Source organism: Populus trichocarpa, chromosome 3 (genome assembly GCF_000002775.5).
Source record: "Populus trichocarpa isolate Nisqually-1 chromosome 3, P.trichocarpa_v4.1, whole genome shotgun sequence".
Classification (NCBI taxonomy): Eukaryota; Viridiplantae; Streptophyta; class Magnoliopsida; order Malpighiales; family Salicaceae; genus Populus; species Populus trichocarpa.
This window is the reverse complement of record NC_037287.2, coordinates 19,669,746-19,684,660: the sequence shown is the minus strand read 5'-3', so window position 1 is coordinate 19,684,660 and position 14,915 is coordinate 19,669,746. Positions and strand designations below refer to the sequence as shown.

The 14,915-nt window shown below is 34.6% G+C and overlaps 2 protein-coding genes across 2 annotated transcripts; one reads left to right on the top strand and one right to left on the bottom strand.

The window, feature by feature from the left end:
- Window positions 1-684: 684 nt before the first annotated feature.
- LOC7460257 (THO complex subunit 1) lies at window positions 685-10,885 on the top strand. The gene is made up of 21 exons (XM_024597150.2): window positions 685-873; window positions 1,335-1,418; window positions 1,505-1,579; window positions 1,714-1,807; window positions 2,903-3,048; window positions 3,191-3,262; window positions 3,839-3,911; window positions 3,999-4,064; window positions 4,172-4,218; window positions 4,857-4,925; window positions 5,079-5,204; window positions 5,299-5,364; window positions 5,495-5,536; window positions 6,495-6,611; window positions 6,725-6,807; window positions 7,537-7,603; window positions 7,944-8,015; window positions 8,143-8,193; window positions 9,356-9,415; window positions 9,498-9,647; window positions 10,361-10,885. Exons 1-21 carry the CDS (start codon window positions 871-873, stop codon window positions 10,622-10,624), a joined length of 1,827 nt encoding a protein of 608 aa, XP_024452918.1. The 5' UTR covers window positions 685-870; the 3' UTR covers window positions 10,625-10,885.
- Window positions 10,886-11,252: 367 nt separating this feature from the next.
- LOC7460258 (uncharacterized) lies at window positions 11,253-14,584 on the bottom strand. The gene is made up of 6 exons (XM_024597152.2): window positions 14,447-14,584; window positions 14,123-14,203; window positions 13,972-14,003; window positions 12,646-12,887; window positions 11,643-11,882; window positions 11,253-11,544 (listed from the first exon to the last, which is right to left on the bottom strand). Exons 2-6 carry the CDS (start codon window positions 14,173-14,175, stop codon window positions 11,536-11,538), a joined length of 576 nt encoding a protein of 191 aa, XP_024452920.1. The 5' UTR covers window positions 14,176-14,203; window positions 14,447-14,584; the 3' UTR covers window positions 11,253-11,535.
- Window positions 14,585-14,915: the final 331 nt, after the last annotated feature.

The following is a 14,915-nucleotide window of genomic DNA, read 5'->3' as shown; positions in this document are numbered from 1 at the left end:
TTTTGGTTTGGCTCGGTTTTTTTCCGTTTGGGTTCGGTTTTTTCGGTTTCAGGGTTATAAAATCGAAACCGAACTGGTTGATTTTTTCAAAATTTTAATCAGTTTTTTTTCACAGTTCGGTTTTTCGATTATTTTTTTTCTGGTTTTCTCGGTTTAATCAGTTTTTTGCTCACCTGTACTTCACTCTTTATCTGTGTATATTTTATTATAAAATAAAAGAAATAAAAAAAACTTCATCAAGGACTTATCTTGGAAAAAAAATACAAATTTGAAGACAAAGTTTTTTTAAAAAACAAAGAACCAAAACATACATAAAAAATATATAATATATTATAAAAAACTAACATTACTTAACAACATTATTTTTGAATGACAAATAAACTTAAACTTAAAATCAAAATCAAATCAACTCAGATCTAAACCAATTTCAATAAAAGGAAAAAAAAAACGTGGCTAAAAACTCGACTATCAACTTACCGATTTTGTTTTATTAAAAAAATATTATTTTAAACTTTTTAAAAGAAATTGAAAAGTCAATTTTCTCGTTTTATGACCCAGGCCTGTCCTTATCGATCTTGCAAACTATGCTTAACGGGTAAGTACAAAAACACGGGCCGGGCTTAGAGGACAATTTCAAGCCCATGCTCGAAAACCTCTAGTTACGAGCATGCCTCTCTTTCTACGAACTTTTTTGTTAAAAAAAATCAGGAGAATTCCATCTTCTTTGCTCTCGGGCTGCAGCTCCCTTTACACAGCTGCTTCCCTCTCTTTCCTTCAACTGCGCTAACAGCACCATAATCACTTAACAGTACTAACAAGTACAGTGCGGGTCGTGAGTTTTAGGCTTGCAGTGTAGTTAAATTCTTCAACATGGTAACGATTCCTTTTTTTCCCCTACAGCTCAATTTTCTACAGTTTTAATTTTTGCTGTTTCGGTGAAGTTTTCGAAATTTTTGTTGGGTTTCAGCTTAATAATTTTTTGAATTTTAATCGTCTATTTATTGCAATTTAAATGGGCAAGCAGAGAATAATTGCTAACCTAATTGTGATTTTAGTTGTTAATTTTAGTCACAGGTTTTCATTTTCGGATTTTTGAGGTTTTATTTGCACATTTGTTTTTTTATTTTATTTTGAATTTAATCACCTATTTATCGCAATTTAAATGGTCAAATAGAGATTAATTGCTAACCTAATTTTTATTTTTGGTGTTAGTTTTAATTATAGGTTTTTTTTTTTTGCATATCTGGTGATTCTTAATAAATTACATGCTTCCATTTCATTTTTACTTTTTATTTGAATAATAATTTATTTATGTTGGTTTTTTTTTTTTTCAGGAAGAATTCAGGAGGGCTATATTGCAGTCTGGTCCAATTGAATCTTTTGCTCTCCAGACCGTTCAAGAATTTATTAAACCTCAGGTGATTAATTTTTTTTCTTTATTCAATTTTTTTTGCGCATGGAGTGCTTGCTGATTTGCTGCTGTATAATTGAATGATGATCACAGAAGCAAACTAAATTAGTGCAAGATGAGAATCAATTGTTGGAAAATATGCTCCGGACATTGCTTCAGGAGCTCGTGGTATGTTTTTTTTTTTTTTTTGTGGTGCATATTGAAGGAGCATTTTATGTTATAGTTAATATGGATAATTGTGGATTTTCTTTTCTTGTTCATTTTGTGTGAGCTGAGAGATTTTACATTTGTTTTGTATGCAGTCATCTTCTGCTCAGTCGAGGGAGGAAATAATGTTGTATGGGAAGTCCATTGAGGATGGTGAAGACTCACAGGGTCAAATTCCTCGTCTGCTAGGTATATGCTTGTAATTGTTATTTAGTTCCTGTGCTCGTGCCCAGGATTCTGAATTAAGTTGTGTTAAATTGTGATGTAGTGTTCTACAAGATTAAATAAATAAAAAGTGATATAATTTGATTTCTTCGTTTGGTTTTAATTTTTTCATTAGTGACTAGTGAAAAATATTTTTGAGTTGGTTTGATTTAAGCATTCCCCTATAGATGCAGAATGTTGCATAAAATAGGACCTGCAAATTGGTTCTGTGAGAGCTGGTTTATTGTGTTGGCTTCATCTGGTTTTTATGATCGAGAGAATCCATGCAAAATAGAATTGCTTAGTTTTGCAAGAGGCTATTTACTTTTACCAGTTCTTTTCCACACAGGCTTGCGATAAATTGTGAATTGGGTCTACGGAAAAAAATGATTAATGTCCAGATGGATTACAAATTTTGTGTTTCATCTTGGTTTATTTTTTAACAGCTAAACCAAACAAGAGTAGACTATATTTTAATACTTATTGACACAGTATACAAATGTGTGAAACTATAGAAGTGGTGGTTCACGGACATTTTTTTGCCTTTTCTTTACAGAAATTTAATGATTTTAAAATGTAATTTGTTCAGACAAAACTAGACCTAAAGTGCTCCCACGCACTATGTTCTGGTGGATGGAGCTTGAAAGAGTTCCGCAAATCCTTGGAACTGTCATCTTTGTGATGTTCATTTCAACTTTGAGTTAAATTTGCTTGTGTCATGCAGTGCTCTAATTATTGCATGGATTGTTGAGGGGTTGGTGCAAGAGCTATAGATTCCAGAAGTATAAATACTGTTGAAAACCCCTCTTTAGCAAACTGTTCTTTCTCTGGGACAAGACTTGACAAGACTCCTAGAAGTTGTCTGAATTTTCTAACTGATATTTTTGTAGCGAGTGACCAATTAGCATGCTTGGCGATGTCTTATTCTTCTTATTTATGATTTTATATTATAACATCAATCTCAAGGGCTGTTTCATTACTTTTTACTGGATCTTTTGGCAGCACCAAGTTTATTTTTTGCATATATCTTATTATTTTATCATTGCTTTTCAAATTTTTAACTACTTTTTGGGCTACCAGATGTTGTTCTGTATCTCTGTGAGAGAGATTTTGTTGAGGGTGGTATGATATTCCAGTTGTTGGAAGATTTGACAGAAATGTCTACAATGAGAAATTGCAAGGATATTTTTGGTTACATAGAGAGTAAGCAAGATATACTTGGAAAGGTACATGCTTTCAGGTTGTTCCAAGTTTTTTGTTTATATTTTTATCCATGTTCATGATTTTGATTAGACTCTCCAACACCAGTCCTGCATATTCAATTGCAACTAACCACTGTGTTTATTTTGATGATTGCTTTTCATACAGCAAGAACTTTTTGCTCGTGGAAAACTTGTGATGTTGAGAACATGTAATCAACTTCTCCGACGCCTTTCAAAGGTAGTTTAATGTATTGATATATGTGGTGCATACATAAGCATAATTTCTTGTATGCTAACCTGTGTCAACAAAAGAATTTGTATTTGCTTTGTCTTGACTATTTCACATTAGGGAGTAAAAGCTCTTTATTATGATGGAACTTTATGAGTCTTGAATGAAGACCTATGACTTGTCTCCTCTTTCTCTTGTTAGGAAGAATCTGTCCAACAGTGATTTCTGGGTAATGCTGAATGTGGATATAGCTCTTGATTTAGTTAATTAGTTCTTTATCTTTGGCATTCAATGATCTTTTTAGATTGTGATTTTATAATGAATAAAATATAAGAGTGCTCATCTGCGGCAATCAGAACAACAAAGTCAGATTTGCTTTTGTTTGAAGTACAATAATACAGTTATAACTCCTTTTAATTGCTTTACCTTCTCCTCTTCTCTTTTCTTTTGTTTCCAAAATAAAGGAAAATTTGACAGGGGCTACTCCCTACTGTTTATTTTTTTCCTTAACCTTTGGTTCCAACATATGAGGGGCTACTACCTCCTGTTTCCTTAACCATTGGCTCTAATATTTTAACTTTACAGGCAAATGATGTCGTGTTTTGCGGACGAATTCTGATGTTTCTAGCACACTTTTTTCCACTATCTGAACGCTCAGGTATGTATTTATTTTCAGCTCTTGTATTTCGACAGCGAGTGCTGTCATTGGATTAATATGTCACTTTGTTTTGCTTAATGGCTGCAGCTGTAAACATTAAAGGAGTTTTCAACACATCAAATGAGACTAAATATGAGAAAGAGCCACCAGCTGGTTCGTCTTAGCTACAGAAAACTTCAGTAAACTTTGTATTGACTTGTCTAGTACCACTTAACTTTATTGCGGGATTGTATGTGCTGATCTTTGTCGCTTCTTTTCAGCCATTTCTCTTGACTTCAACTTCTATAAAACCATGTGGAGTTTACAGGTAAACCTTGCCTCTACAATCACTGTTAGTTTAGATAAGGATTCCATTCTCTTTACCCAAACATGTGCTTATCATACTCTGACAAAAACTCTCTCTTAACTAACCTGGGGTTAGTTACGTGAGAAACTACATATCCATGGTAATCGATTCAAAGAGGAAGCACAATCATGCATTTAGTTCCATCTTCTTATGGTGAAAGAAATAAAAGATGCAAGGAAAAAAGATAACTTCAAATTATTTTATTTTGACTTTATATTCCGTATATCTTAGTTTTTCTTATAAACCTAATCTATTTAAGAATTTTCTTACCTAGGAATCTTAATACTATTAAAGACATGGTATATTGAGGAAACTAGGAAATTAATTAGGAGTTCTCTACTATGTGTGTTTTGCTTTTCTTATTTTGGCTTTCTTTTTCTTCTCTTGCTTAGCACTATTAGGATTTTGGTGCCCGTAAGAGGATCACTTATTCTATGTTATCTGTAGGACTTTGATAGTGGAATTGTTCAGTATTTTGGTTTAGTTTGAGAGTTGCTGCCTAGAGTATACTTTCTCTTAACTTTCTAAGGGATGTTTTCTTCTGTTTTGCAGCTACTTGCTGTATGTACTCTGACAAACTTGTTTGCTTGCTTTTTCAGGAGTACTTTTGTGACCCTTCCCTTACTCTTTCTCCAATCAAGTGGCAAAAATTCTCATTGAGTTTGATGGTGAACATTTATCTTTGTATTAAATAAGTTTTATATCTTTTTACTTGATATTAAATTAAAATTTTCTTTGTATTTTATTCTACCATGTTTTTGTTGTACTTCTATGTTATCATTATAATGACATTTTTTTTAAATTTTTTTTGAGATATATAGGTCATCTTGAATGCCTTTGAAGCTCAGCCTTTGAGTGAGGAAGAAGGAAGTGCTAACAATTTGGAGGAAGAGGCGGCATCATTTAACATAAAGTATCTCACAAGCAGTAAACTGATGGGTTTAGAGGTGACTGGTGTTTGAAACTGTTGTTGAACAATATAGGAAGAACATCTTGATCTAATGTTTAGCTTATAAATTTTTTTGTTTTTAAATTTTCCAGTTAAAAGATCCAAGTTTTCGACGCCATGTTCTTGTGCAGTGTCTCATACTGTTTGACTACCTTAAGGTAATGATTGCTGAATTTTCAAATTAAAGCCTTTTGTGTGCTTCTCATTTCTTTATTTATTTTGTTGTCTTCTTGTTCTACATCTCTTTTGGTCTGTCGTAATTGATTGACTCTATGGATTTTTTTGCAGGCTCCAGGAAAGAATGACAAAGATTTAACATCTGAAAGCATGGTTAGTGCTGTTCCATTATTGATTTTGTAAGTTATATTACAATCTGCAAATTATTTGCACACATGCACATGGATTGGACACTTGGGGCTCACACATGCAAAATTGATTCATGCTTGTGCACACCTACTATTTCTTTTCATCATTGGAGTTCTGATATATGCTCATGTTTCTGAATATTTTGTTGCCAGAACATTCTGAAAGCAATGAATTTGATGCTGTATTTCATGAAATTCTCTTGAGATTTCTAGCATCAACATCTGAAAAAATTGAAATATTGAGACCTCACGAATGTGTTACTTTTCTCATGGCAAATGTTTGAACTGGTGGACAAGGATGAAATTGCGGAAAGTATCTAGTTATTCTTTACCTTTACTTTTGTGAAGTTTGAAGATTTTACACATGGCACAATCTAGATGTGCGAAGGTATTGCAACATTTATGTACTAGTCTACTATATTGATAAAACAGGCAGTTAGGGAGACTTAAGGTGAAATGTGAATGTCTTTCTTTCAACCTTTTCTTAGAGAAGCAAAAGGATATTATCAGCGTTAAATTCCTGCTTGTGTGTTTCTTTACGTCCATTATGCACTTTGATAGATTGAAATCTGCATAAAAAACACACATCCCCTCCAAGTGCATTGCTTGGACATTCAGGACCAAACAAAAAGAATGATTGGTGTGACCGTAACAATCTTATTGTGACAATCTCATTGGTCTGCAGCCTGACTGTAAGAGCATCCTGCTTTCTGTCCCACTTCACCTTTCGCCCTCTATTTCCCCTTTGGGAAAAAAGAAACTGCTTTGTCAAGAACACCATCCCTCCTGTACAATGTTATTTCATTCGTAATCTTGTCTGCTTGACTTGGATTATATATTCTTGTTGACGTGTGAATTATGCATATATGTGATGGATATACTGACATGATTTGCTATGACAGTATACTTTCTCTTTACTCTAGAAAGAAGAAATAAAATCTCGCGAGGAGCATGTAAAGAAGTTGCTTGAAATGACTCCACCTAAAGGAAAAGATTTTCTTCACAAGGTTGAGCATATACTAGAACGTGAAAAGAATTGGGTAAGAATATGCTTGCCCTCTCTCTCTATTGATAGTAGATATGCATGTCTATAGCCTGTGTCATGAGATGACCTTTTTATAGAATAATAAGTTCCCAGTTTTCATGCTTTTAGCTGTGGTGGAAACGTGATGGTTGCCCTCCATTTGAAAAGCAGCCAATAGAGAACAAGACAGTCCAAGATGGGGGTAAAAAACGGTATGCAAGTTGATTGCTTCATGTTTTCCTTTCATGCTTACATTCATGACACTATACCCTTTTAGGAATATGTGCTTTGAGAATGATGTTGGAGATAGTAGGATAGCATCACTTGATTTGATTTTGCTGCCCTTCAGAATATTCAGTGGTTATATATAATGGGTTCTTTTTTACTGGATACAGATAATAGTTCATAAAACCATGTTTGCATCAATAGTGAAATAAGTTGCTGAAGCTTATAGCTTTGAAAACTTAACAGCTAATATGATTTCACAAGCTCTGGTATGTGGTTCAATATGAAAGTTAGTGGTCTACATTGAAGTTTTGTGTAGATGATGAAGTTGAAAACACCTCTATCCCACTTTCTTATTTACACCCAGCTTTCTTTTGCAGACTACAGTGTCCTTTTTGAAAAAAAAAAAAAAACAATGGAAGATATGGTTTTTAAATGCCTAATAATCTCAACCAAAAGTTTGTCTTTTGACCAAGAAAATTAGTGGAAAACTATTCATGGTCAATTACATTGATCCTTGCAACTGGATCAATTACATCGATGGCCCTCCAACTCATTATCTGCAAATCATATTTAGGCATCTTTTTGTTATCTTTTTTTTTATATATATATTTTGCATACATTTTTACCACTGATGGCTATTTGACTATTTCACATTTCTGTTTAAAGTTTTCATCTATTCTTCTGAAATATGTGCTCTCTTCTTAATCCTCCAGTAGGCCAAGGTGGAGGCTAGGAAATAAAGAGCTCTCACAATTGTGGAAGTGGGCAGATCAGAATCCGGTTGGTCTAATTCACCAATTGAGTTGATGATTACAATATGCATACAAGTCATATTCTCCTTGTCTTTTCATTTTTCATTCAACAGCAAATCTTATTCCTTTGTGTTCTTGTTATTTTGCATTGCTGAATATTTTTATTCATGGCATCTTTGAGGCATGGTAACTTAAATTATAAGGATATATGCAGTCAAAATGCCAAAAGAAGCTCATAATAGTGTGATAGCCCAAGCAATCTATGGTTTTTCTTTCCTGTTGTTCATTTGTGAAGTTGTTTCATGTCGTGTTAGTTTAATACTTCTAGCTCATCAAGCTAGTACGAATGATTTTATTTACATGTCCAGAATGCCTTGACTGATCCTCAACGTGTTCGAACTCCTGCCATCACAGATTACTGGAAACCATTGGCAGAAGATGTAAGCACCCACCCTAATATGCTCGTCCAAGTCAAATAAATTTCTTTATATTTGTGTTTTTTTTTTTTTGTACTTATCTTGATGTGTTAGCTATCTGAATAAGTTCCTTTATTTACTGAATTTATAGATGGATCCATCAGCTAGCATAGAAGCTGATTATCACCACAAGAATAACCGGGTAAGTTTTAGTTATTAAAATTGATGTTCGAACATCACATTTCATTTTTGGTTAAAACATGACTTTATATTCCATGGTTATGGTGCTATTGAATCATTTACTTTTCTACCATTTCAGTTAACTACAAGTAATAATATTAGATATTACTATCTGATATCATTTCTAATGTGGTAATTAATTCTGGAATATATTGTTGTTGGGGCTAAAAGATTATATTTGTTGAAGATAAGGTAATCGATGTGTAAGTTTAGAATTTTGGAAACACTTCAAAAACACACTATTCTATAAATGTTTGGGAACATGAAAAACACAAACATAAATTGCATAATGGATATAAATAAGGGTATCAGGATGTTAGAGGGATGTTCTTTGAGGAATACTGACCACCTAAACTAGAAGAAAATAATGGGTAGCTAGAGAGGTGTATCATGGATTAAAAAACAGGGGGGAAAAGAGGCATGTCTTGTATAAAAGCATTGCAATGTATTGCTTGAACCTAATCTGATTATGGTTAGTTAATTCAGATCTTGGAGGGACATTTTCCCATGGTACTAAGGACAATTTTGTAGATCTAATGGGTGATATTATGATCAATGTCTGGTTTGTTACACCTGACTATCAGGATATGCTAACACGCATGTTCTTGTGACTAACATGTCTTTTAGTTCCTCGTCAAAGTTAATAAGTGAATACATGGACTCAAGTATAAATGTCCCAATAATCTAATGAAGTGAACTGTTTTATTGGTATCAATCATCCAGCTTTAATAATGGTTAGGACATTCACTTGGTTTTGCGTGGATTCTGCATGATTGGATCATCTACATCTGCTCTTAGTTTTATGGTGAGTAGAGTTGCATGTGGCTCCCTAGATATTAAAGGCAAACCACATTAATGAATCATATGATCTCTATTTCTTGAGATAGGGACTGGGATGATAGGATAAGGTAATGAATGACCCCAAATTCTTATATTCGCACAAAGTTGTGATGGGTTGAATGCTGTGTCAAAGTATGAACTTAATGTGATCTGCTAGTCAATAAGCACACAGGTGACTCCTCATTTTAGCTCTGAAGGTGAGCTTTGTTGCTGAAAGTTGAATTGTTATGATAAGTCATGTGGATTGCTGGCTGCAAAAGTTATAATTACCTCTGTTTTCCCAGGTTTATTGCTGGAAAGGTCTCCGTGTCTCTGCTAGGCAGGATTTGGATGGTTTCTCTCGAGTATGATTACAGCCAATATATTCATCATTTTTTTTTTCATGATATCTGCTGGCTAACAGAATCTATGGGGATTTTGTTGCAGTTTACTGACCATGGTATTGAAGGAGTTGTTCCTTTAGAACTATTGCCACCAGATGTCCGGTCCAAACACCAAGCTAAACCCAATGACAGGTCTAAACGTGCCAAAAAGGATGAGCCAAAGGGTGCTTCACATCAAGTGGAAGATAATCAGGTATCTGTATTAACATAAGCTCTCTAGTTCCATGTGGTAATTTGAATTTCTAATGATTTATTTGAACCTGATGCCCTTATTAGAAATAAAAGGGGATTTTTTGTTCCTGTTATTGTTTGAAGAGAATTAATTTTAATTATTTGTAGGGGTTCTGAATAGATTTTTTTAACTGCTTGAAGCTTTGAGTGTTTGTCCATGTAAAAATTTGCAGCTTCCTGATGAAATTACAGATTTCTAGTTAACGTCAATAGGCTGACTTTCTGGAAACTGGACCAGCTCGATATTTTTCATCTGATTAAAAATACGATTCGTTCATAAATTACCATGGACATCGAACATGTGGTGATTGACAGAAATGGGTTGACTGTTGTAGTTTTTAATATGCTTACTATTACAGTAGATGTTTCATCTTGCAAGGAAATCTAAATCAAGTTCTGCTACTTAGCCTATTCTTGGTGCAAACGAGATGAGGTTTTTGCAACAGCCAGGACAGTAGAAGGTCCAATATATGCAGAAAGATACTGGCAGTCTCACTCATCAATTGTTTTTCGCATTTTGATCAAACCCTGAGATGTTCATGATGTAAAGGATGACCAATCGATGTCAACTCTTGAGATTTGGTGTATTAGGATGCTAGGTGCTTTATATATTGGTAATCTTTACAGATGCTTTAGGACACTGTTTTCTGGTCTCAAGTAAATGTGTTTTGCTAGATTGCAACACCTGCAAGCGAGATTGATGGTGAAGGAATCAGAACTGATCTTGAAGCCTCTGTTACACCAATGGACTCTGATGCCATGGCCACGACCAGCAATATTTCACAGAGCAGCACTCCTACACCAGATGAACATCAAAAGCAGAGCCCCGACACAGATGGTGGTCAAGAGGCAGGCCACATAGAAGCAGACGCTGAAGCAGAGGCAGGGATGATAGACGGAGAGACTGATGCGGAGGTAGATTTAGAAGCAGTTGGCTGATTTTGGAACCACTTTTCATACCCCTGATGCTGGGCGTCTAAGTTGCTTGTGCAAAAGAATGTATCACTAGACTTCGATTAAAATACAGTGGGCATTTTATGAATGTTAGATCATTACCCTCTATTGCCTATCAGTATGCTACAGCTCTCTTTTATTCCTCTTGAGCTTCCTTTTCTTTCTGGAAATGAGAAGGATGGGATTAGTTATATTATAAATTTTATATGAGACGTCCAAAAAGGCCGAGTCCTCTCGTTTGTTGTTTTTTTCTTTTCATTTTATATTTTCCCAGTGAATTAATCAAATATTAATGTTTCTGAAGCCTGTGGAGGTAACTTCCATTTCGCCTTTCTTTTTTCACTTCACAAGCTTTCTAAATGGAGGACATTATTATTTATCAGAACAACATTGATTGGTTTTAGTGAGTTGATCTGAAATCTGAATGATACCAGTTTTTTTTTGTTTTTTGTTCAAAACCACATTGTTTTAGTTTTTTCTTTAAATAAAATAAATTGATCCAAGTTAACCACACTCAATCGGGCCTAACCCTTGCTTCGCTAGTTGGGTTTCATAATTTTGATTGCAACTCACTCATAACATTCGTATTCTAGCACTGCAGATGAGAAGCTGCTAAAGATAAACAAATGTTGACCTAAAGAGTGAAAATAGCTTCTGTTCTAGCACGCTACTTTTGGACGTGATCACCTGGCAAAAGCTCGCGTAGCCAAGCCAAGCCAAGCCACTTAAATGTCACAGATCACCTGGCAAATATGTTCTAAAGTTCTGGTAGCTTTCCACTAGTATTATAACAAAGCAAAAAAAAAAAAAAACGATAAAACTGAGTGGATGTTGAAGAATGACAAAGGATCAAGAAATCCTCATTGAGCAGCAGTAATTCCGAAGCCACGACCTTCTCATGCTTTCTGCAATTAATATATCAAATGAAAAGTGAGAAGCAAACACCAAGATAGAGAAGCCAGCTTGAAGCTAGCACTAAGGGTGCGGTGCATGGTATCCTTACCTGCTGTACTGGAAGGTAGAGTTTAAATTCTGGTGGAAGTTCCTCTTCTGAGTATAGGCGATCAGAGAAATATATCCTTCTCAGACGGCAGTTTGCATGAACCTGAACTCTTAAAGTCTCAACATAGTTGGTTCCATACGCCCTCCTAGTAAAATCAGCGAGATTCAATTGGATTTGATTCCAGCCTTCATCCAACTTCAGTGGCATGGTGCAGATGTATGGTTTCACCCTAGTGACAGTCTGCAAGATTCAAAGAATCATATCAAATTTAATGTCTATAATTCATTACAAAAAAGGGTACTGTGCATCAATAAGCTTGCATGTCCAATCCAAAAATCAAACCACTTGAGGTACAAGGACTATCGAACTACATCAATTTATCCTAAAGCAAGCATACCTTTTCAAAATAATTCAACTCAAACGACAATCTTACATGAAAACTTAAAATGTACAATTTGAAATTTTAATAGTCACTATCCAGTTTTCCATTAATCATCCAACCATCTTATGACAGCTGAATCGATTGTCAATTTCAACTTAACCCTAAGTTTGGCATCACTCTGATACCAACTTGTAAGACCAATAATTTCCTCTAGAAAACTAAAATCTGTAACAGAGAAAGACCCCCACCACACCCCATCTCTCTCTCGAAAAGTGAACCACTCATCCAGACACACAGCTACACAATTCCTTCACCAGTTCAATGATTTATTAGACTGAAACTGTAGCCACATGGTCAAGTGCAAGATCTAGCAGCCATATTTATAAACCCCACAATGCCAGCAGATCATATAACGAGCAGTAGGTTTTTGAATTCGGATCAAATTTCCTTATTATTCCTTTGACTTGATGAAAAATTCAATATGTAGTTTCTTTTATCACAACAATGAACTAAATAGACCTGTAATACATAACCCACAACTTCTCTGGGAAAAGAAACAAGAAAATAAGAAAAGAGGTCAGGAAAATGACAAACATCACAAATAAGGGCAAACTTACACACTTGAAAGTTGGAAGCTCGGAAGCGCCGCCTGACATTCTTATCATCCAGCACCTGAATCTCAAATGTGAAATATTTCTTCACATTCTTCACAATCATAACCAAAAATGGAAGTTTTATACCAAGAGTCGCTCCAGGGTCAGCAGGGCATGTGATATATGTGGACTGGATATTCGATCCAACAATTTCAAGCACATTGGATTGTATGTCTTCATCATGCAGTCGTTTTATATGGCCATTGGAAACTGTTAAAGACTCAAAAAAGAAGTTAGAGCCAGCACACTCGATTCTGGAGAACTAAACTGTAATGCTGTCATCATGTTAAATGAAGAAATCAATTTCAGAATAACAACTACACCATATAAATGAATACATAATGTTTGCATCTATCACATGGAATTTGAAGTGGTAACTAGAATTGCTTCATAGTGAGAGCAACTATGCTTGAAAAAACACCATCAGACATTTTCCCTTGTCTCTAGGATCAGCAATTCTAAGATGCTTGCTAACACATTGAACTGAGAATTCAAGAAAGTTTTCAATAATTATCTCCATTAGCCATGTTGAATACAGATTTTAACATCATCTCTTTCAACATTTGCTTCTCAATATCGTAAATGTTACTTAAAAATATCAACAGGATTTAAGAAGCCCAATCATTTTGCGACTGGTGGTTTCATAATCGCATCTCATTCTTCACAGTATTACGGTTTAAGTTCTACACAAAAGACCGAAATGGGAAAAAAACAAGAGATATATCATGTATATATAACCTCTCATACTTGTAGTCGGAGCACAACCTAAACATGCCTCATATCCTTTTGACATCACCTGCATGCATTTTGGTGCCTCACAGAAAATAAAAGGTATATATGCCTCCTATACATATTGACATCAGTCATATGCATTTTCAACAAAAAATAAAAAAATCTATCAGTGGATTGAGAAATAAGATTGCCAGTGATTTGTAACATATCCCCAGCATAAGAAGAAAAATCTCAGAAGAGTTGCTATAAAGAAATGTCTCCCGCTACCATAATATATACCCCAGCTTGCCCTTGGAATATAAAGCAACAGAGAATATATATTTGTTTCAGGCTTTGGTACGATAATTTATATATACAATAGACAACCATAGTCTTTCAGGGTCCATATCAGAAGCAAAGATCACTTATAATTTCAAACAATAGAATGAGCTATAAGTGATGACCTTCCAGAACAAAGAAAGCAAAATTGCTGAATGAGTTCTATCTTTTACTAGAACCAAAATCAAAAGTAGCTAATTAAGAGAAATTCACAACACTATCACCAATAAATCCTGCCACTCACCTTCTTTATCCCATATCTGCAAAGGTTTGCTCCTACAAAAATCCAATCAACACAGAGAATCAATACATAACATCAATATCCATATCCACAAATCCAACAGTCAATCAGACATATAACAACAAAATGCTTAAAACCAAAATCTACAACATACCCAAGACTGTATAGGATCGACAAAAATCCAGACTGAAACGTGTTTTTAAACATCTTCAACAGATCACTAAACAAACTCAACCTGCAATGGAATATCAAAACCAACTAAAACCCATTAATAATAACTCATAAAGTTAGTATCTTGCTAACAATAATGACACAAAGCAAGAACGAGAAGTGGGTTTATTTTGTTTTCAAAAAACAAGAAACCCCACCACTTTTTAAGTTTTAAAGACCATTAATACAATAAAAGTAACTCAAAACCCAGGAAAATTTAGCTGCCCTAGAGTTGGATGATCATGAAATAAAAGACATAAGAAGGTACCAGCCAGTTTGTTTCTCGAGAAAATTATTTTGCCGCGGGAAAAGAAATTCCAGGTCCTTTGCTTCTCTGGAAGACTCGACCTTTGAGGATTCTGGGGAAACTTTTTTTTTCCCCTCACTTTGTCTCGATTAATGTATTGTCGTTGTTGTGGTGTGCTAACTTTGGGTTCTGTGTAGAGATCCATCTATGGGCCCGATATGGGTTTAGGTGAAGCCTGAAGGCCTTAAGAAATGGACTGTTATTCGGCCCAATAGATTATGCAGGCCCTCGAAGACTTGTTCTTTTTAATTTATATTAAATTTTATAATCATAGTGCTTAATTATGGTTTCAAAATAATAAAAAAATGAGGATAATGGATACAAAGAGAATATATATCTCCTTCCACCTTTTATTTTAAGAGAATAGAGATTCGTCTCAAAAATATCATAAAAACAAGTCTATTTCCTCATTATTTTTTAATCTTTTATA